This window comes from Mobula hypostoma, chromosome 6 (genome assembly GCF_963921235.1).
Source record: "Mobula hypostoma chromosome 6, sMobHyp1.1, whole genome shotgun sequence".
Classification (NCBI taxonomy): Eukaryota; Metazoa; Chordata; class Chondrichthyes; order Myliobatiformes; family Myliobatidae; genus Mobula; species Mobula hypostoma.
Genome location: NC_086102.1, coordinates 159,310,481 through 159,334,798, shown reverse-complemented (window position 1 = coordinate 159,334,798; position 24,318 = coordinate 159,310,481). Strand labels below are relative to the sequence as shown.

The 24,318-nt window shown below is 37.6% G+C and overlaps 1 protein-coding gene across 2 annotated transcripts; it reads right to left on the bottom strand.

Annotated features, from left to right (window-relative positions):
• Positions 1-7,352: 7,352 nt before the first annotated feature.
• On the bottom strand, positions 7,353-23,174 carry neurod1 (neuronal differentiation 1). 2 transcript variants are annotated; one of them, XM_063050090.1, is made up of 2 exons: positions 23,135-23,174; positions 7,353-9,809 (listed from the first exon to the last, which is right to left on the bottom strand). In XM_063050090.1, the coding sequence occupies exons 1-2, from the start codon at positions 23,167-23,169 to the stop codon at positions 8,729-8,731; spliced, it is 1,116 nt and encodes a 371-aa protein (XP_062906160.1). In that variant the 5' UTR covers positions 23,170-23,174; the 3' UTR covers positions 7,353-8,728. The 2 variants fall into 2 exon arrangements, with proteins under 2 accessions (XP_062906160.1, XP_062906161.1); XM_063050091.1 differs by lacking the exon at positions 23,135-23,174 and adding an exon at positions 11,251-11,315.
• Positions 23,175-24,318: the final 1,144 nt, after the last annotated feature.

Below are 24,318 nucleotides of genomic sequence, written 5' to 3'. Positions count from 1 at the left end.
GGACTAATTCACAACTTCTATCCCCTCAGCACAATTTTTGATCTTTACCTTGGTTCAATCTATAGTCAGCAAGTCATAGCACTAAGGCTCTTTGAGAATACAGCTTCCAGATGGGAGTACAAATATATTAGTGCCTCCATGTACAATTTCAGCTCCAAGCCAACACTTTAGATGAGAGTGGCAAGCTACCAGGTACACTGTGCCAGTTATCAGTATCACATTATGGGTAAGCTGTGGAAGATTGCCAATATAATCCATGTTGCTGCCAGGGAAGCTGTCCTCACTGTCATTGAGGAAAACATTCACAATGCCAAGATGCAGCCTCCAAGAGGCCTGTGGTGTTCTTAGATTGAAACCCAAACCACCATTGATCCAAGAGATGCCTGATGTAAGGTTTAAATATCAGCTGATGGAACTACATCACCATTTTTTAAAAAAAAAATGCTATCTTTTGATGAAAGAAACTTATCCAAAGTGCCTTGACTTCAAAGCATGAATGAGTGGACATTTTCCCCATGAGATATTGTATTAAAATAATAAATTGCTTGTCATTGTAAAGTACCTTTCACAAATTTTGAACATCACTTTACAGTAAGTCAATTATTTCTTAAGTACGGTCGCCAGTGGAGGGAATGGAGTGTTAAAATCTGTTAGAATTTCAAGTTGTCAACCTGATGCACAAAGCCAGAAAATTCAATTTTATATGCCAGCTATTTTAGTGTCCAAGTATACTGCATCTTCAAAGCATTATGAAATCTAGATATCCAAGTATATCGCTGAAAAGTAAGAGTTAAAAATGATCTCTTTCCTCACGATAATATTGGTTGCTTATTTAGTGTAATTTGCCTTTTAAATGCTTGAGTGCCCTAGTAAAGACAAAAGAAAGAGGATTTTTCAGAAGAGCTCAAACTAACATAGAGAATACAATGATGCATGACTTTTATCCAGAATGGCAAAATATTCTACACATTAATTAACTGATTAGATTAGATTAGATTAGATTATGAGGACACGCAGTCCTCTTTTATTGTCATTTAGTAATGCATGCATTAAGAAATGATACAATATTCCTCTGGTGTGATATCACAGAAACACAGGACAGACCAAGACTGAAAATCTAACAAAAAACCATGATACAGTTTTAATAAAAACCTGTTTTGTCTACTGCCTATAAGGAGTTTGTACATTCTTCCTGTGACCACATGGGTTTCCTCCCTTGTCCAAAGATGCACTAGGTGGTAGGTTAATTGATCATTGTAAATTGTCCTATGATTAGGCTCGGGTTAAGTAAGGGGTTGATGAGTGGTGTGGCTTGAAGTGCTGGGAGGGCCTATTCCTCGTGTGTCTGAAGAATTAAAGAAATATTGCTTTCGTCGTTCATGCAGGAGAACTTCCAGTACGCTACATTAAACAACTATTCCACTAAGTTTAGCATGGGTCAGCAGAAAAAAAGTTGGTTTAACATGGACTTGACTATACTCAAGTTCAGCTGTATCATTTAACACATTCTCTGTGGAGTGCTTAATTTTCTGTTGTTGTAGATGAAAATATAACATCACTTTCAATGAAAAGAATAGCATTGCAAAGAAGGAAAGAATCTGATAGCTGGTAGAGTGGTGGTTATCACAACGGTACCAATGTCCTGGGTTCAATTCCTGCCACTGTCTGTAAGAAGTTTGTACGTTTTCCCTGTGACTGAGTGGATTTCCTCCGGATGCTCCAGTTTCTTCCCACAGTCCATTGATGTACTGGGTGCTCAACGTAAACTGTCCCTTCCCACTTTCAAATCTCTTACTAGCTCTTCTTCCAGTTAGTCCTGACGAAGGGTCTCGGCCCAAAACGTTGACTGTACCTCTTCCTATAGATGCTGCCTGGCCTGCTGCGTTCACCAGCAACGTTTATGTGTGTTGCTTGAAATTCCAGCATCTGCAGATGTCCTCGTGTGTCCATGATTAGACTCAAGTTAAGTCGAGAGTTGCTGGGTGGTGCGACTCAAAGTGGTAGAAAGACCTATTCCATACTGGGTCTAGATAAATAAATAAGCAAACATGTATTCTAGCACTTTGTATATATTCAATCTAATAGTGAATAGTTAAAGAATTACATTCCTCCTAAATCATTCAGTTTATCAAATCTTATTGCACTGGACATGATTTTATATCACCTAAAGAAACATATTTTACATTTTCTTAATATAAATTATAACACAAGTATTGAAATGCAAGCATGGCTATCTGTATTCTTCAATTTAATGAAAGGAATGCACAGAAGTCAAAGATCAAAGGAAAATTTATTATCAAAATACATTCATGGCACCACATACAACCCTGATATTCTTTCTCCTGCGGGCATATTCAGCAAATCTATAGAAAAGTAGCTGTAAACAGGATCAATGAACAACAGACTGTGCAAATGCAAATATAAATAAATAGCAATATAAACAGCAATAGAAATGATCACCTGAATGGTAAAAGAAAAACTAGAAACTCTAATACACAAAAGGAATTTGAGGGAAAACCTGGCAAATTTTGAAATTCAGTTAAAGGGTCATGAAAAACCCCAATAAAGTTGGATGGATCAAAATCAATGCAAGTTATGCTGGAGTTTAAAACAAAAATGAAATTGTGGAAATATTCAGCAATTGGACAGTAGCAATGAAGAGAAAACAGTAAAGACTTTATGCTAATGATAAATGAGATTCCCTGCTAATGTTTGCATTGATCTGAATTCCACATTTATAAATATTGGTAAATTGGTTTATTATTTTTACATGTACTGAAGTACAGTGAAAATCTTGTCAGTCTTACTGCTTCATAGATATCAATTTATTACAACAGTGTGTTGAGGTAATATAAAGTAAAACAGTACTAGAGTGCAGAATAAGATGCTGCAGTTACAGAGAAATTGCAGTGCAGACAGGCAATAAGGTGCATAATGAGGCAGATTCATTTGAAGACTCCAGATGCCATTTCACTTGTGGCTTGTAAAATTGAAACACTTCACATGAACTTCTCAATATGGATCGACTGGAGCTGGGTCCAATTTTATAAATTTATTGAATTTTTATAAATATTAAGCCCAAATTTAACTACTCTGCCCAAACCACATTGAATTACTGAATATTATTTTTCAAATAGGACGATATAAGTTTTAGGTAGATTTCCACCAGCGCCAGATACAGGTTTAAAATGACATCTTTAGATTTTTATATTATAATCCCTCAATATTAATGCCAGCCTTTTACTTGAATAATTTTAATAGTCAGAAAGCATTATTCTCATTTTAGTGAGTTGTTTATTGAAACCTCACGTTCTCTTTCCCTGCAACAGTTCTTCAAACACATTCCTATTTACTACATGTTTGTCAATTTTATATGTCCTTCAATTTAATCTTATCTACCATTTATCCACCCATATATCAAGATCCATTTTGAATTTGTATGAGCTGGTGATCACTGTATGTACTACTGCTTTTATGAAAAAAATGTACTTAATGTCTATGTGACCCAGAATTTAATCTTGTAGCACTCACCAGTAACCAAGTAGATGCTGATTCAGATGTTTATTTGAGTACAATGACTACTTGACAAGTATTGGCTTGGAATGTCCACTCCTAACTGTCCTGTGAAATTGCATTACACCATAAGAAATATTAAGCACTTTTCAAATCTTTGTGCAAAGCTGATCAGTAAAAAAAAATAATTAATGACTTTGTCAAAGACCATCAGGTAAAGAGCAAAGGCTTAATTTTGAGTCATATTTCTGCTATTGTCACAGTTCCTGTTTATTAATACATAGCATTAACATTTATATATCAACTGTTCATAAATAAATGAGGTTTACATCTAAAATAGGAACTTCTTAGTTTTTTATGCTTCTCTCATTTTTGTCTCATTTTTTCAGAACCTTTGCATATAAAAAGTTTAATCAGTTTAATATTTACTTTCCTACTGTAGCAACTCATTTAAAGATAATACACAACTTAAATGCCTTTTTCTTCACTGATTTTTACTATACAATGAAAATTTGTCTGAGATGATTGCATATCTTTGCAAAAAAGAAAAGACTTTTGGGCCATGCTACAACAATTTGAAGATAGGTACTTGTCAAATCAATAGTTATTTCTCTAAGTATAAAACATGTATGTTGTGTTTCTCATTGAGTATAGTTTGTGGATAGTTATTCAGCTTAGATCAAAATAAAAAGTGCAGATTTTTTAAAACAATCAAAATAATGTCGCTATAATATTTGTGTTATAATAAGAATGCCTCAAGTGAAGCCTGCTCCAAATGTTCGAATAAGGAAGAGTCATGATATTTCATTGAAGACAGAAATCCTGTTAGAGCTTCTTAAGTTCCGACTCCACCAAATATTGATGAATATAATTTAGCTTTTAAAATTACCTGGTGCTTAAATGTTGAGTCACAAGTACTTCTGCCTTTCTGTTTGATCATTTGTTGGATTTTACTCAGCTAACATTTGGTCTATATTCAGAATATGTTCCATTTTCAGTGATTTAATTTGCTTTTGATTACATGTAAAATATATGATACACAACAGCAGTAAGTGTAGTCAATAGAAGCACAAATGCCAAAAGAATCAGATTGTTTGAAAAGGTTTGTTGTGGTTTGAAGATGCTTTCCAGATAGTCATTAAACATTTAAGCGAATAAATCTGCAGAATATGTTCCTGACTTTGGCACAGGTTCTGTGGTATTTCTCTGATCAGATGGAAGGACTGTGTGTTATGCATAGTGCATTCATGCATAAACAATATCATTTTCATAAATTAAAACCTCCCCTGCAGAAGCAGCATCTGTGCCTGCCTAGGTTTGAATAAAAGATGGTGGCATGTGAGTTGCCCCTCAACTGACTGAAAGAATCCTTATGCTTTGAAATCTAGGCATAACCAAAGGTCATTTATCCACTAATGTGATAGGGTTTCTTAAATTAGCCTCTTATAATAGGCTGGATAGGTAAATTTTCCTTTCGCAGAAGATGATAGAATGCAAATCTATTAATTTTCCTTTTGCTTTTTATCATTTCTACATTTGGTGTTTATGTGATGGATGCACTATTTTGAATTGTTATCGCTCTAGCTACTCTTAAATCCTTTCTTTTTTACTAATTACTTTTTAAACATAATAATTCAGTCCAGATCGCTCAAAAAGTATGCTAATTCTAATTGTAGCTAACTCCTGTCTTTGTTCTCTTATGCTTAGGTGTTCATGAGTCTGTCAATAGACACAAGGGAATAGAGATGGAACAGGTCCAACTACAGCTGAATGAATTTGTGTTGCGACGGTGCATGTACTCAGCTAGCAATGAACTGTTTGCCTATGATGTGATAGTACTTACATCAATTTGCAAATGGAAAACCTGATATTTCTCTCAGAAATTTGACTCTGACATTGGAGATTATTCTAAAGAGGCAGGGTGTTAATACTGACCTCTGTCTAAATGTGGAGTCTTTCTTTCATGCAAGTTTTTTCTAATAATTTATCACTTTGTACCACTTAGGTGTCAGAAGCTTCCATGAAAGGCATCAAAAACTAAATAAAAAATTAAAAGATGTCCATGCATATTTAAGGTGAACATTGTATGTTGAATACATTGCAGTGGTTGCAGCTTCATACTCTTAAATACACCATAATAGACACAGATGCTTTTAATGAGAACAGAAAGACCGCTGAGGGGCAAGAAAGTGAGAATGCTGCCAAGTACATATTCTCCAGACACCTAATTCGAGCCACTGCATATATGGCAAAGAAAAATGGCAAAATATTTTGGACAGGACAAGAGAGTTGTCCCTTGCTGAATTATGCTTTCCAGAAAAAAAACAGATAGCATCTGTATGGAATGTCAGAATCAAGACTGAAAATTCTGATTTTGGGCAAAATAAAATCAATTTGAAATCTGGACAAAAAAATATCTGATAGAATTAAAAGAGCCTGAGCATCTCAGACCAATCAGTTAACTAATATGCATATAGCAGATAAAATATTATTTTATCAAAACGTCTTAGATATTTAGTAGATATCATACATTGCATATTAAGCCTAAGATATAATAATGAGATTATTTGAAATGTATGTGTCTATTTTATAGATATGATTTTTCATTTAAAAAAATCAACACTAAAGTTTACATTTCACTCCTGGCAATTGTAAAATATCGATTTAAAGCAATTGAATCCATACTTGGTACATCCGACTGGTTCATAGAAACAGCAGACTTTACCAGGTTCAAAATCTTTCCCTACACCTGTTCTGGAGATGTGACATTCCTTGTTGTTGTAAAACAAATAGTTTGTCAATAATGATGTTAAGAATCTCACACATTAATTTTTTACAATATTTTTGTTTAAAAATAAACACACCCTGTGAACTTGAAGACACAAATTATTAATGTATCGTAATCTATTTATTCAAATGTTTTTAAATTCTATTGGAACATATATTCCAAGAAAAAGTAACATTTTTGCATTGGAATCTGTATGTATTTAATTTGTAGTTTGAACCATTATACGGTAGAAGTCCTTTACAACATATTGGCTTGCTGTAATACTTTCATTCCACTGAATTAAAAATCTCAAATTTATTTAAAAATTGCATCTTGTAATCTATTTATGGTATGAAGAAAAATTGTTGAACAGAAATGTTGTTCTCAGCTCTTCAACATTGAAAAAAGTGATGACTAACATTCAGTTTTAGCTTTTTTGTAAAACAAAGTTCAAGGCATTAAGTATTTCTCTTCAATCGATGAGTTTAAACCTGGCTGCAGTTTGAAAGTTTGGCTACAAAAATTATTTTATTTTCTTGGATCAAACATTTATCAAATATTAGACATATTCAGAACTGTTTAGAGGAATTTGCAGTGTTAATTATTTAAATTGCTTTGTACTGTTACTGTGCATTATTTCTTGTATACAAGTTATTTGTTTTGTGTAAAATATATCATTAATACTTCAAGGGTTTTCCAGTAAGTATAAGTAACCTTAAATTTAACCTTAAGTTTGAGGAAATGAACTTTGTTCCTCCCAGTTGCAGAGAATCTGAAGAAATGAGGTAATTGTTATACATTGATAGTAGTTCGTGATTGTAAGAAGACTTCATATTTTGTGTTGAAGAACAAAATTCTTTCAGACGAGCAAATCATGATTATTGAAGCTATTCATAAAGAAAAGAGACACCGATTGGAATTCTGTGGGCAATATTATTCTTCAGGAAGTATTCATAATTTCATATTTATAAAGCCCAAAAAGTTAAAATGTGATTGTTATCTTTGGATCTGATCTGCAAAATGAAAATAAAACAGACCAAGTAAGTAAATATTTGTTATAATCAGCTTTTATTCTACAAATAATAAATTTTGCACCTTTCATGATCTATCAAAATAAAACAATAATCCCATAGGAATTACATACACTAAGGAAAATCACATTTAATGAAAATGCAACATTTGACAAAGATGAGATTACTATTTCAATAAAAGACTGGATGAATGTGATTTCAATTCCCAATGCGTTGTGGCATTACATCATAAAATACAGGATTACAAACAAAATTACAGTACCAATTTATTTCAGTTGAACCAGCATTACACTTTAAACAGCACTTCATCTGGACTGCATTGTACATGCAATATCTATTGTTCTAATTACTGAATAAATGTGAGATTTTTCAGCTACTGCACTAATTAACTAATATATAGCCCAACATTAATAAGCCTGATTATAGCTGTAGCTTTTAACTCTCATGATAAGATGCGGTGTTATGTGTGCATGTGTGTATATCTACGTGTGCATTATGTCAAGTCAATTAGTTGATCCATGGAACAATTCCTTCGCTGGTTTTAGAGTCAAATTAGCCTCGCTGTTCTGATAATGTTTGATGGAGATGATTTAACGAAATGCAGTGCAAATGATTCGTGATAGTCAAGCAACCGTTTTAAGAAACTGAAATTGGTATTTGATAACATTATATACACATTTGTGCAACTGCCATATCATTTTGATATGATCTACGAAAGATATGTCATTTTAATTTGTTTTCGATTTGCATCCTGTTAGTTTCGTAGGTAAGGATCTAAGATTGAAGCGGGAAAAATAACATGTTAGGATTGTGCAACCTTGCGTGATTTTATAGGTAGGAAGTGCTAAGGCAACAGAATATTATTCTAAGCACTTTTCTGCTGGTTAAAAATTAAATTACTTTTGTATAAATTATAGATAATCCTACTTTTGATATAAAACAGTGATGGAGCTGCATGGTTAAAATAGGAAATCGACCTTATAAAAATTTATTAAAAATTCTGTACAAAATCACAACAAAATAATTCAGCATGGGAAAGGTAACAGTAGTAAAATGTTGGTTGAAAAATATATTTTAAATTGGCCCATTATTAGTTTAAAAATTGCATAGATTCCTAATTATTGCTTGTGATTTTGTCATGTGGATCGATAATTACCATTTTCTGAACAGGCGCTACATCGACTTCCTTATGTAGCCCACAAAGAGAAACGCTAATGTTGTTAAGAAGACAAACAGGAAGCTGTTTAATTCCCGTTCCTTCTAAAGGCAGTAACAATAATAATACAAGTACTAATTTAAGCGTGAAACATTTGCACTCCGCAGCAAGTGATACCAGTGTGCTGCCGTGCGTAAACAAGCTATTCAAGAAGTACATTTAAACCGTTTCGTTTACAATACATTGTTGCTGGTTTCCATGTTAATCGTGGAAGATGGCATTAAGCTGGGCACTCATAACTCGCTCGTGCTGCGAGTGGGCGTCGTATGGCATGATGTTGTCTATGGGGATTTCACACCGAGGGGTCGTGGCAGAAAACATGGAACTGTGTCCTTGGGGCCCGGCCAGCGTGGCTGCGGGGTAGTGCATGGTGAAAGTATAGTTCTTGTCAAACTCTTGAGAAGGCTCGTGCTTAAAAGTGAAATTCCCATTGATGCTTAAGGGTGGGCTTAACGGCCCGTCGAAGGACGGGCTAGTGCATTCAGTGAGAGTGCTTTCAAAGAAAGGTTCCAGTGCCCCTGCATAACTGTGCGGCTTGACGTGAAATATGTGGGAGCTGTCCATGTTACCGTAGGGCGGACTCGGAAGACCAGGGGACTGGTACGTGTACGGGTGTACGGAGAAGGAAGCACTGGCCGTTTGCATATGCGGCATGTCCTGGTTCTGCTCTGGAAGGAAAGTTCGCGGGTTCAGCTGAAGGCAGCCAGCGACTAGGTTAGTGGTGGGCTGGGATAACCCTTTGCAAAGCGTCTGGACGAACGATACAAGGTCCGGGCTCTTTCCTGAACGCAGGATCTCCGACAAAGCCCAGATATAGTTCTTTGCCAGTCTCAGAGTCTCGATCTTGGAGAGCTTTTGGGTTTTCGAGTAACAGGGCACGACTTTTCGCAGACTGTCCAATGCTGCGTTCAGGCCGTGCATGCGGTTCCTCTCTCTGGCGTTAGCTTTCATTCTCCTCATTTTAAACCTTTCCTGTCTGGCTTTAGTCATTTTCTTTTTCTTCGGCCCCCGCCGTTTCGGTTTCTGATCTTCATCCTCGTCCACTTCCTCCTCATCACCGTCATCGTCTTCATCCTCCTCCTCGTCCTCGTCATCATCTTCCCCCATTTTATCAAGTTCTTCCCTCTCTTCCTTGAAGGTAAGACTCATGGCTTCGTTTTCATCGTCCTTTTTGTCGACTTCGTGCTCATCCTGGGAACTGAGGCAGTCATCAGTCCAACTGGGATTACTCTGGGTCTCTGGCATCATGTTTTCCGTGTACGACTTGGTCATCGTTAAAATCCTAAACAATTAAAAGCACACAAAAGGAATATTCATCAGCGGAATGGAAACTCCAGGTCATCAGTTATATCATCCTCCAATGCGCAACTAAGTTACAAAGTTTCATTCTTATAAACTGAAACCGTGGGCACTTTTATTGTGTGCACTACGAACCTACAAGAGCATTTGGCAGTGTGAGGCGGATCAGAGCGGCGCAAATGTCAAAGCGTGCATATCAATGTGAGCAACAAGGAATCTTATAAAACCCTATTTATTGATGACAAGTGAAACTTCAAATGCACTTAAAATGAAATGGGATGTCTAAAAGGCATCGCCGGGTCGCCCCAACATCTGCTGTTGTCTCGCTGATAAATGACATGCCCCGCAGAATGTCAATAGGAAAATACGAGGGAACTCAAAAATAAATCACAATTTCGTAGGGACCGGACGAGGTTGGAAGCATGCAACATTTCTATCCGTTTGTTATCAGAGAAAAAACGGAATCCAATTCACAACCAGCACTTCTGTTACGACGTGTACTCCTTTTCAACAAAATTGAATACTAGAGTGGAAGCACTGTGTAGTTACGCGCGGAGTCTACGGTATTAATTTACCCTTATTTCGCTCAGTGATGTTTATGATCCCAACCACTGTTATATAAATCGATGATTTTGTTGACGTGTATAAGAAGATTAGGAACAATAAAATATGACTGACAGATCTAATCCGGTCATGTGTCTATCAGCGCAACTGTTATTTCAAAATCTCCAAAGCTGCGAGTCACAGCTGTTTCTAAAATAAAATGTTTTTCAGTAGTAGAAAAATAAAATTGAACGATTTCTTAAAAGCCACCATAGAATCCGTATGGAAGGATTTCTAGGATGGGTCTGCGGCGCAGAAACATCTCAGGAAATCCTAAATGTGTACGCAAGCGCTGTAATCCATTGGGATCAGGTGCACAATCGGCTCTTTAATAAACATCCCCATCCGCTGATCTTACTGCGGCAGCTTCAATGCCCAACTAAATCCTTGTTTAAAAATGCTACAGCTGGGCATCTTGGTTCGCGGCGACAGCTATATGTACTTATGCATTTCGGTGTGTGCACCAGCCAAGCAACAATTTCATTCATTGCTGCTAGCCCGCGCCGCCGTCTCCTGATACTGTAACAGGTAGCATATGTTCCTATCTTTCACGCCACTCTTCTCCACGTTGCACCCAAATTAATAATGTATACAGAGACATAGTTTGCGCAAATTGTTGCAGCATTCCATGTCATTCCTCACCGGCCACAGAAAGCAAACCAGCGAGGAGTCACGATTTAATTCGTAATTTCGCAACCTAGATTAAGCAAATTGAAGGCAAAATAGAGGCTAACATTTTTTTTGCTATGGGATAAAATTAAACATTTTCAAACATCATAAGTAATTTACTATCCAATGTTAAGACATCAAAAAGAGAATACCTTGCGAATTATAATGTCTAGAGTAGACTCATAGCCTGCGCTGTGCAATTGCAGGTCGAGCTTCCTTGCGGACTACCGCTGGCAGCAGCCCGCGCCGTTTTATAGGGGGAAGGTGCTAAAAATGCGTCTCTGCCCCATCGCCCGTCGCCAAGGTGGCGCGCGTGCGCACTCGGGGCGCGGCGGCGAGGCGGACGCCTCCGCCCTCGCGCCATATGGTGCGCGGGACGTCACGCGAACGGCCCGCGTCACGTGGCCGGCGATTTGTATTCCGCCGGCGCGTGCGGCTCCCCATTGCCTTTTGTGGCCATCTGTCGCCCGCGAGAAGCTCTGTGGACCTGCTCACCCGCAGGAAACGGGCAGCCGCTCGCACCCATCACAACCTCTTTATTTTCCCCTCCTTCCTTCCAAAATATAAATAGACATGAATGGAGACGGACTACAAACGGCTTTTCAACCCGCATATTGCGGCGTCTTGAATATTGGATTTTTTTTTGGTTTGGTTGCTGCCGGCAGTTTTCCTTCGTGGAACACAATTTTTATTTTAAAGCAATGCAGCTGATCCACTCAAACATCAAGCAGCCTGCACGTTATAATAGTTTGGAATTGAGTTGTAAACTTGGTAACAAAGGTTCTTGCTGTATATTTTGTTCACCCAAGATCTCCACAAATCTGTTGACCCATCGTATGGAGGGCAGGTCATACCCTACAAGAAGCGAGATTGCATTTATATTTCTTTATATATTTATATTTGAAGTTCTGCATATAAACAGAACAGTGGAAATGTGTTTTTTTCGAACGAGCGAATTCGTTTGGGAAAAGGATAAATGAAGAGATCGGAGAGACATTGATGCAAGAAAGTTTTTGGCTTTCCCCCTAATGAGCCGCTTTCTTCCCGGCACGCGAGCCGCACGCACACAAACAAAAGCCTTTTCACGGCTGGGCAAACAAATCCAACGTCCAAATATGCTCACTTCTGTTGGGATTTTAAATAATAATGCAAAGGTCGCCAAACTGACCGTTAGAAGGGGGAAATGTGAAAAGGCATCCGTTTGATTGGAACAAAATACAATTGATTTCCTCCCCCATTATTATTCTAAGTACCAACTGTACCCTGCCTTAACCATCACCCCCACCTTCCCGCTCCAAAAAAAAGATTGACCTTGTTCCCTAATTGGAAATAAAGGATTTCCAAGAATTGGCCCAAACACACAATTTGTCCGATCAGTTCGAAACTTGCTTGGATGTGTGCGGTGTGCGTTTTGACTTCGTCAAACGATCAACGGCAAAGTGTTGTGCCAAAGTGTATTTCGTGGATGTTTTCTATTGTCTTTCATTATTATGTCGGTTTACAACTGGGCGGGAGTTCATAATTCGCTAACAGGCTTGCCTGGATTTTTAAAACATTAATCGTTGCTACTGGGACAAACTGCGTTTTTAAAATGTTTGCATGTATATAAATGAATAAATATAAGTAACCAGATTTTTTCAACTTTTCTCCTTCTGTGCCCTCAACGTCTGCTTCACTTGGAACAGATAGGAATCATATTAAAGATCCAATCCAGTTGTCCACCGTGCAAAATTCATCCGATTTAAACCTCTTGGGTGCACGGCATTATCTTAATTAAGATAATTGATTCATATTGCACCTGCGAGAACGAAAAAATAGAATTTATCAAAAATGCTGTAAGCTATCGTGTACCAGAAAAATTGGCCCCAATTAGAAGTATTATCTCAGTAATTTAAATCATTATTGCGTTAATGTTCATCGCAGGTTCTGCCGTTTGGAAAGGTGCGCTAATTATATTTTCAAATCAAGTGTTATATTTTAATCGTTTTTTTACTTGTATAAGTTAATTACCGAATTTCCCGAGGATACAGATAGAACGTAGACTCCATACTAGATATTGCTCTTGTTTAATAGTAATTCAATCGTTCAACGATCAAAGTAAACGAAATCACAAGTGCACAGATTTTCAAACGGACAGAAAAGGAAACCCGCTCCGTGGTTTGTGTTGAGAGTTGATTTGCTCTGATTTAATATTAGCGGTGTGTCCCGTTTTACTATCAATTAACTATCTGCGCTCGAAGCGTATTTCCGATCAATAAGGCACAGAGGCAAGAAGTTCTAGGCGAAAAGCAGTAGCTCTATGTTGCTCGGGTTTAAATAACCTGGTACCCGCTAAGTGTTTTCACCGGATAAAGCGCATCGTAAGCAGTACTAATCGCTACCATATCACACTGATATGTATCAGGAAGGATGTTCTATTCTGACTCTTCAACGTCTCTTCCCATCTTGCCATTTATTTGGATTCAATTTTCCAAAGGTTTGGCGCTATCTGTACATACAGAGGTATACGGAAACAGGCAGTTGAACACACGCATACTACAACTCCCCCACCGCCAACACACACACATACACACACACACACACACTCAAATAAACGCACACGAATGACACAGACACGTTAATAAAAAGCACACAGTGACACGCGTCTGCACATACGCACACGAGGACATAGGAACATACGGACCCATAAACACAGATAAACAGACGGGAAATCTACTCATGTCATAAACATACAGGAACATTAGCAGAGAAGCACACGCACGATCACAGGCGCAGATAGACTGAGAGAAATCCCATAAATAAACGAGTTTGAACTGCAGCACCACAAACAGCTCCTGTTGACCAGAAACAGGAGGCGATCAGCACGTGACGAGTTCCGTGTAACTTTAGAAGTTGGCGATATTTAATCCTAGCACCTGCAGCAGATTTACCATCCGATCGTGACTTAATATTGAGCCCATTTTGTACGAGTGAAATTTATTTCGAATTGGAAAATGCAACAAATTGTTGGAGAAAAATATATAAATGCAGCAACAAGACGGGTAGCCAAGGAAATACCGGATGACGCTTGCGCTCGCTCGATTTTTAGGGATTAGACTTTGTAAAGAACGGAGCAGGGGGATTTAGACTGCTACCTGCTTCAGCAATCTCCATATAAAGATAGAGAACCTGCATTTCAGATTTATTGTTATTTCTTTTTCAACAATGCTCAAAATATATTACGGTGCCTTAACTATCCATGCAATATTTAGTAGTTTATGTAGTTTAAAAAACGGAAATGAAATAGAATATTACCACCGTTGTCCAAGGTAGCTTTCTGGTTGAGTGAGCATTTAAATCAAACGGATGAATTTACTGCACCCTTCTCTACTAATTGCTTATGCAAAACTGCAGTTTTGTATTAATTAATTACTCTGGTGATTACTTCTTTGGTATTTTTCTGCAATAAATCAAGCTGGAATAGAGAGACAGACGTGAGAATTTTTGGCACATCATTCAATGGAAACTCAACTGCGGTGGCTCTCTGCAGCAGCAATGATTCATTGAAAAGCCCAGGGTGAGCGCACTTTTTACTGCAGGTGTAGACACCTGCTGCAGACACCTGCCACTGTGCAACTTTCTTCCTTTGCAGAGCGGAAAAGATCCATATTTCTGGCTGGGGCTATTGTGAAAAATGAATCCTCTGGAGTCCAAAATGACAGAACCCTGCAAAGAAAAGGCTATGTGTAATTTAAGCCAGATCTGCGTGGCCCGGCGGATTTAAATCGACGTCTAATTATTATCTTGAACTCGAAGTGATTGCCTCCTTTTTATCATTTCCTATCAATTTCAATAGAACGCTTAAAATAACAATAACGGGATTCCCGAAACGCACGGAGCGACGTATTGCTCTATGTGAAGTATTGATAATTTTCTCAATACTATTAAAATTACAGACAGAAATATTGTTGCTTTCTAAATGAGGAAAACGCACATTTAATTTATGTAAGTATATTCTTTCTCCACGATATATGGCGGCTGTGAAACCTATGTTGTTTGCTGCAGCGAAGTGCTTCTTTCTGGCGGTTTTCCTTTCTGAAATCACAAAAGACCTGGATCGAAACTAAAAAGAAAAACCTTCTCTTACAAAGACTTCATCTGACCGGTGATTAAAACAGACTTCCTGTCCTGGGCTGATTATTGGCAGTACGTCAGCCGGACAGGACACACGATAACTACTTAGCTTGAACTTTAACTGCATAGAAACACGGCGCGATTATCTCCCAAGTGTTACAAACTTAACTGAGCCGAGACCGGGAGTTCCCTTTGCTGAGACCGTTTACGTTAAGGCTATATTATAAGGCGGCCGTGGTTACATCTCGGTCCCTTTTAGTTCGCATAGCATACAATATCAAATCACTTCACTCGTCAAAACTCAAAGCGACCTGCGAAGCTCTGAACTAACATCATGGAATGAAACCATCAGAACATTTGAAACAAGCGATTTCTCGTCGCTTTGGTGTGACAGGACCAAAAAAAGGGCGAATTCGGTTGTGTTACATTCAGGTTGAGATGTGAGCTAAAGTTTAATTTCAACGTCTTGAAAGTTGAGTTCTGCCCCTTCACAAAATAGTTACATTTCTCAATATTGAGAGATATCCAGGCAAGTTAAGAGATCATTCCTAAAACCCAGTTCGGTGGAGCTGGAAGCCGAAGTTTATCGGCGGCCGCTGTTTAAATGGGATCCTACAGAAGAGGTCATGGGCATTTAGCGCCAAAGCTGATATCGCAGCTCTGCATTTAATAACAAACTGCTGATCAGCCTCGTCCTTTTAATGCTTTTTCCCATCAAGTGATTTGTCATTGAAAGCTGTTTTCGAGTCAAATAATAATCCGTGAGAGGGTAATAAAGGCATCCATAAAACAGCTTCCTTACTAGCAGATTAACCGACATTACTGGGGCTGCATTTCCCTGACAAAAAAAAAGCTGTATCTAAGTAACCAATGCATTACACTTCGATCAAGCAAGTACTGACAACACCACTGTAATTGGTGAACATATGGCATACTGCACTGACACAGCACCCACATAGTTTACTTTCGTCCTTTCAATAAATTGACTTCGATTCGGACAAAGTGTATTGCATTCTTTGCAGGAGATACAGCAGAAAGACTGTTACATTTTCCAAATGCAAACGTACGCTAGATTTCGACGGAGGAAAATAAACGAAAGACACAGCAGATATCTTGCTGTATGAGATAACAACTGAATGACAATTGAAGGGGGTAAAGAACGTCCGCAATTGCATTGCGTCATCTAGCGGCTTCATCAGTCCGCTACGCAAAGACCTCGAGAGAGCTGCGCGCCATCTAGTGGTGAGGCTCAGGCTGCTGGCTGTTCGTGGAAGGCCGGTGCTATCTTGAACACGTTGATCGGTAAAAACAACGCTTTGTATCTTGACCAGCTGCCGCTTTCCTTCTCATGACCCCATTTCCCCATAAATGAGTCAATACTATTTATCTTAATCCTATTTTTTATTCTTGGTACAACACAAAAAGTATAGATAACTTGGACACTATCACATGCCCTTTTATGGAAATTTGCTGCGAGCAATTTGATGCCTTTGTTGCCCAAACGACATTAGTGACTAAAGTTCGTTTGAGCCCTTATAGTCTGAAAGCCACTTTAAAAGGGCAGAGGCTGTAGAAACAAAGTTTTTTTTTGCTAAATATATGAAAATCTTGCATCTAAAGATCCTTAACCACTGGACTACTACCAAAGTAGTATAACCTCATATTTACAAAGATAATGATTTGGCAATCGTTTTCTTTACCAGAGATTGCCATTCCTCCAGACATTCCAGAAATGAGAAAATGTGAGGTAAGGAACTATATTCTGTCATTGATGTTCTTAGAGATTCATCAATATGTGAAAACAGAGGGAGTAGAACTGTTGTGCAAACATACCAGCATAATCCTACCAATATGTTCAGAATTTGGGGCAACAAAGTGCAAAGCAATGGATGATTTATAATCAAAAGTAGCATCTGTGGTAGCAGAAGCTAATGGACAAAATCTTGGATGGCATATTTAGCCCTGTGATAGGACTGGAACAAGAACCTTATAATTTTGTACTTGTTTGGCTGATATGTGTTGGAAAGTGGTTGAAACTATGGAACACAACAATGAAACTCCCTGGAGTTGTAAATTAAATAGTAAAAGAGACTCTAATGTTCCTAAAAGAGCAAAAGAGTCCATAGAATTTCTGATTTCAAGTAAAAATCCCAAAGCCCTTTTGTAGTCTAGTGTAGGTCAGTAAATGACGGCACTTTTTGCTTTTGAACTTATGTTTCTGAAAGGTTCAGTATAGGATGGCTAACAACAGAGCATTTTGTTTGAGCATATCTGATCCTGAAAGCTTTGAAAATACTGTACATTTTGATATTTTGCACTTATGCAGGGCAGTAAAATGTAATTTCTTTAGTTCAGCTTTTCCAGGTATACATTGCACTATAAATCTCTGAGGCTGTTCTAGTCACTGTATCCCATTGATAGCTATAATTTTGTAACACACTGTAAACAAACCTCAGTTAATAAACTAAACTTGAACTTCATTGTAAAACTTGCTGAGAGATGATGCCATGATGTCTTCACATAAACACCATCAAGTTCAAGATTCCTATATTAATGTTTGCTGGCTGTTTGCCAACTGTGTTCCAATGTTGAACCTTGCATGGAATATCCAAAAAAAAAATGGAACACAAGAGTGGTACAATTCCTGCACAGTTACTTTGGGGAAATGCACACTGAACCTGCCTCAGGTTAGGTCAAGAGCAGGATGTTCCTTCATTTCAATGGAGAGATGTGGTTATGAGAAAAAATGATAAAAATTAGGTAGTGTATATTTTTAAACAAATAATTGACTTAAATACCTTGATTGGTAAAATTGTTTCAATATTCTTTTTAATATTTAATAGTATTTAATTTTTAATTTACTTTAATTGTCTCTTAGGTTTAAATGTTTTTTGAATGTCAGGGAGATTCTGCAACAGTCAAAGTCCTTGACAAGTTTTACTGCCAGTGACAATGGCTTAACTGATTGAGAAAGTTTTTTTTTCAGCTGTTTCATGGTCCAGGCTAATTCTGACCTATGTGATGGTTATTTATCACACAAGGCCCTGCGTCCATGCATAGCAACAGAATTTCGATTGAGATGGAACTTAACAGCAAGTTGACATTGATAGATTTGATAACAGTGTAAGTCATAACCACAACTAGAACACAATAAACAACGCATGCTGTCTTACATCATTCTAAACTGCAGTTATACTGGTGATTGCATTACTACTGAGGTGAATAACAAAGGAACACACCAGTCTGTTTGAATGCTTCCCCAGGTGATTAATCTTTCATGCTTGAAAACACAGATGGAAGTGCCTGCATTTTCATGAAAGAATAAGTTTATACATTTTTCAGGAGATCTAATGAAGCAGCAGGGGATTTCAAAAAATGTTGCTTCAGAGTGGTTGGCGTTCTAATGCACCTGATGCGAAATCAAGTTGTAAAACTATATACTGAGGGGTGGTTTTGAACAAGTAACCTTTTGTGCAACAGGAATGAAATCAGGAGTTTATGGCAGTGGATTGTGTATGCTTAATTTCAATAAATTACTTAGTAAGTATGTAGATCTTACGGAACTGAAGTTTAGCTGAACGGTGAACAAATAACTAATTGCAATCATGGAAATAGATGTTATCCTTAAAGATTTTCTTTGTAGGTTTCATGTGAAAATGCTTAAATAAGCTGCTCGACTTTATTACATAAGACATTTAAGCAGAACTATTAGGGTAGTATAAAACAATAGGTTAAAAGTTGATTTGGGAAAAAAAAGACCTTTATTGTTGGAGTATTTGCCACAAAGATTTTCCATGGAGTATAGCTTTTGATGATTGTAAAGAATTGAAACTGGGTAATCAAGAAATTTCAGTGAGGTGGGGGAGTGGTACTGTTGGGTACACTTAATCACTAACTTAAATGTATAACTTAAGATGGGAATCAAAAGGTTACAAAAAAGATAAGGAAGGTTTAATGAGGGGTGATTAATTGACAATAATATCTAAAAATGGAATACAATTGATAATAAATGGCCAAGGGCGACATTATGTGCAACCTCTGCACCATATGGAAATTTCAAGTCAAGTTTACTGTCATATGCACAAATACATGTATGCAAAGGCGCAAATGATAAACTTACTGCCAGCAGCGTCACATTATACAAGATGATTTACAAGAAAGGCATAAAATATAAATACACAATTTCTGCAAGAAAGAACAGAATTAGAACACAAAGAAGTCAATTTTATTTCAAACAAAAGTGTCAATTTTAGTGCAAAGGGACCCTTCATATGTTGAACAAGATCATGTGTAGGAAGTGCATCTAACTGACAGAGCATTTCCAGGATCATGGAGCTGATGCTATATTTGGTGTTCGGACCCACCATCCATTTCAGAAGGTGAAAAGCTCAGGACTCAAGGACAAGGAGAGGCAGGAAGAACAGGAATCTTCAACATGTGCCACTCTCAAACCAGCATTCAAAATTGGAGACAATTGGAACTGATGACACCCAGAATGAGTGCAGTCCTGAGCATGGTACTATTGGGCAAATTACTACACAGAAGAACAGCATTAGTTTGGGGGATTGCCATTCTTGCAATCTTAATATAGTGGCATAGAGTCATACAGCTTGGAAGCAGGGCCTTTAGCCTAGCAAATCAGTCAGCTAGGGAATATGTAAAATCCACACAGATAGCACCCAAGGTCAGGACTGAACTGTGGCACCAGCACTGTGAGGAAGTGGCTCTTGGTCATTGTGCTATGTTAATATGGTTCAGCACATGGTGCCTGGGTCAGATACATCACTGACAGGGCGAAAAACATTTCTTTGGGAGGAAGGAGCAAGGCAGGAGATATAAGCTAGATGCTAAAGACTAGGCAAAGAAGGACTTTGACTGCAATTTTGAAAAATAAAACCCTATTCTGCATTCCAAAAGGAAATAAGATGATTCTATTGGGCAATTTCAACCCCAGGATGAGGCAGGTGGCAAAGGATGATGGAAAAGATAGGAGTGGGGAAGACTAACTCTAATAGGGTCAATTTTCTAACAAAATACTTGGAGTAGAGCCTCAGCATAACACACACCTTGTTTGTCAAGCTGTAGTAAATCAAGGCAACTGGACTTGCCATATTGTCTAGAAGACATTTCACCGGGAGTCTTCTTCTGTTCTGATCCATGGTGGGTAGTTTTCCAGCTTCTAAACTCAGCCAGTTGTTGAAAGTTATAGCAATGACATGGGGTTGTTAAGAGTCGTAGAGGTAATGAGAAGGTCGTTAGTCTTATCTTTTCACGACTGGAGGTGTGAACTGTTGTGGAGACGCCGGGGCAGAGATGTTAGGACTGCATTGTAAGTGGCTGATAAGTGATGCCGTACCCCATCCCCTCTGTTCAGGGATGGGTTTCCAGTTTGACAGAGTTGGCTCCTTTAACCCTCTTTCAAACCACTTGTCCTCCCTGTCCAAAATGTGCACATTGTAATCGTCAAAGCAGTGCCCCTTGTCCTTTAGGTGTAGATATACAGCCGGGACTTGAATTACATGGATAGTCAGGATATGGATAGGAATATGGATTACATGGATAATAGTGATATGGATTACATAGATAGTAGGGATATGGATAGGGATATAGAGTAATGGAGAGTAGGGATATGGATAGGAATATGGATTACACAGACAACAGTTACATAGATTACATAGATAGTAGGGATATGGATAGGGATATAGATTACATGGATAGTAGGGATATGGATAGGGATGTAGATTACATGGATAGTTGGGATAGAATTACATGGATAGTAGGGATATAGATTACATGGATAGTAGGGATATGGATAGGGATGTAGATTACATGGATAGTAGGGATATGGATAGGGATATAGATTACATGGATAGTAGGGATATAGATAGGGATATGGATTATATGTATAGTAGGGATATGGATAGTGATGGATTACATGGATAGTTCGGATATGGTTAGGGATTACATGGATATTTGGGACATAAATTACATGGATAGTAGGGATATGGATAGAGATATGGATTACATGGATAGTAGGGATATGGGTAGGGATATAGATTGCATGGATAGAAGGGATATGGGGGGCTATGGTCCCGGTGTAGGTCAATGAACTGGGCAGTTTAAATAGTTTTGGCAAGGACTACATGGTCCAAAGGCCTGTTTCTGTGCTGTACTTCTCTATGACTCCATAACTGGTTTGATGAGAACAAGATGTATAATGAATGCTGGAATTGCCAGCAACACATATATTCCACAGAGATTATTTTTAAAGTTGTTGATTATGATTAAGAAAATTTAGAAGCAATGTTGAGTTCATGGTGTTTTAAAGGAATTTCTGGAAGTTTTTCTCTGAATGCATAGGTCACTGATTGTTCCTCTATTTAACGTGCCCGAGAATAAAAAGCAAGGAGCGCTTCAGTTAATTGTGCACGAAGTTTTGATCTGTGGGCATTGTTGGCATTTAATGGACTTTCATCATCAGGTTAATATATTTTTACACTACGATTATAATGTAGTATGCCAATATCTGATATTTACTGTGCCAGTATTTTAATCCCACACTTGAACCATACCGGTTACTTCAGGCCACACTTAAATCTTCTGCAGGAGTAGCTTATTTCCATTAAAGAACTTTAAGGAAGGGATTCACCCATTTGTTTTCCAGAGTATTGATAATATCCATCCTAACACACAGGCAGAAAATATCACAGGCATACCAATAAAATTATGTTGTATAACATTATGTAATTAGATAAATATAGTCAATTAGACTAAGTAAGATTAGTTCTGTTGTACTATTTCCACTTGTGAAAATTCAAAATGCTTTTAAGCAGTTTGAAACTTGCCAATCAATGCACCTACTGCAAGATTAACAGTAATGACGGCAATGGAAAACCTGCATTTCAATAAATTTATATATTTTGCAGTAAGTAAAACCAAACATATTGAAAACACCCAGTATTCAGGCAAAATTTGTGGAAAATGAAACAGTTATTGCTTCAGATTGAAAACTGAAAAAGAGGGAAAACAAATTCTGTGGAACAAATTGGTGGTGACTATTTTGAAATTATTAGTTTAAATTGCATGTTTGATCAGATATTATCCATGAGTGACAATAAAATTTAGTTCAAAATCTAATTTCAGCAGCAAGTCAGTAGAACAATATATTTTATTAAAATGATGAAACTTTATCTGGAGGATGCTCAATAGAACCCCTTTATAGGAAGATATTGAAAAGACCCATAGGATATTGCATCAAGACTGAGACAGCCACTAGTGAACCATAGATGTAGAGTATATTCTATACTGTGAATAAATGGGTAGATATTTTTCATTAATGATGCTACAAACAGCTTTCTCTGGTGTCACTGTACCGTTAAGATACCATCTGAAAACACTATAGTATAAATTAGTCATACTAAATAAATTTTTTCCTTGGTGCCAAGTCATCATTATGAAGAAACTTAAGGAGTGGATGTTCCAGGGTTTTTTTTTAGGATATTGATGCAGTATTGTCCACTTGAACAATTTTGTAATATGCATTCAAAAAAACACAGCTGAAGTAGTTTGGTTCTTTTGTACTGGTGCTTTCACATTGATGCATTACGTTAAATTGAATTAACAATGTATACCAATATATATTGGGTTATCTGTAGGTGGCAATGCATATTAATCCAAAATCTAATTTAAGGTGATGAGCCATAGTTACTTTTGAAATTAAGATAATTAATCATTTCATTAGTTTGTTGACTTTGCCTCCTAATAGCTCAGATGGTATTTTTTGTTTGCATTGTGTTACCAAAATAGAAAATACAAACCGGAAAAGCAGCCTTAACTGGATTACCATTTATCTCTGTCTTTTGATTTGGGCTGAATACCTTTGAAATTTTAGAATTGAAAAAACCTTAGTTGAACTTAACTCACAACACGCTGGAGGAACTCAGCAGATCGGGCAACATCCGTGGAAACAATGAGTCAACATTTCGGGCCGGAACCCTTCGTCAGGACTGTAGAAGGAAGGGGCAGAGGCCCTATAAAGAAGGTGGGGGGAGGGTAGGAAGGAGAAGGCTGGTAGGTTCCAGGTGAAAAACCAGTAAGGGAAAAGGTAAAGGGGTGCGGGAGGGGAATCTGGGTGGTGATAGGCAGGAAAGGTGAAGAAGGAATAGGGGAAAACACAGTGGGTAGTAGAAGGAGGTGGAACCATGAGGGAGGTGATAGGCAGCTGGGGGAGGGGCAGAGGGAAATAGGGCTTTGACCCCAGCATCTGCAGAGTATTTTGTGAATTGAACTTAACTGTTTGGTGATGTGAAGAGGAAAGTGATGTTCTGCATCAACTTCTTTTGTGGATTGTATAGAGTGCACCTTAAAGCAAGAGATATAAGATGCAGATTAGAATACTCCTTTGCCAGGCATATTCCTAAAACTAATGAATCTAGTTGCTGTCTTTAAATATACAATGGTAGTGATGTATTATCAAAAAGTTAAAGGAAAAGAAATATGGCATCCTGAAAGGAAGTAAAACTAAATACAACTCTTTTTGACAATTAGGCCAAGACTACCAAATTTGTCTATGTGCTGCTTCCGTATTCCGGCTTTTGCCCCTTCTTTTCCTGTCCTGATGAAGGGTTGCAGCTCAAAACGTTGACTTTATTTTCCTTCATAGATGCTGCCTGACCTACTCAGTTCTTCCATTTCCTCCAACATTTTATGTGTTAATTCATATTTCCAGCATCTGAATCTCTCTTGTGTCTAATGTAGACCGTACCTTTTTTGCTTTCAGTCGGTGTATTTTTCTATATTTCACTCCTTTTTTAAAAATGTATTTCTTCCTTACTCTGGTTTATTCGCAGATCCTACCCTTTCCTCGTCTATATTCAGTTAAATATATATTTCCTGATATGACACCCACTTTGATGTTCCCTTTTAAAGTTAATGTTATCTAGACTGTCAAATATAAGTTGTTAAGAAAGCCTTCTAATAAAAAGACAGTAGATAAGGAGAAAAATCTGTTTGTTAAATACCAGGATAAGATGAGCAAATCAAGTTCATCATTCCTATTCCCATGAAGTCTTTTAATTATACCTAACTTTACTCCCCATTTCCACATT

Bases quoted from the DNA above. Each gene is read 5' to 3' on its own strand.
- neurod1 (XM_063050090.1), bottom strand. From the start codon at position 23,169: ATGTTGCCCGATCTGCTGAGTTCCTCCAGCGTGTT. The intron at 9,810-23,134 runs GTGAGTTAAGTT...TTAATTGTTTAG, and splicing joins CTGAGTTCCTCCAGCGTGTT to GATTTTAACGATGACCAAGT.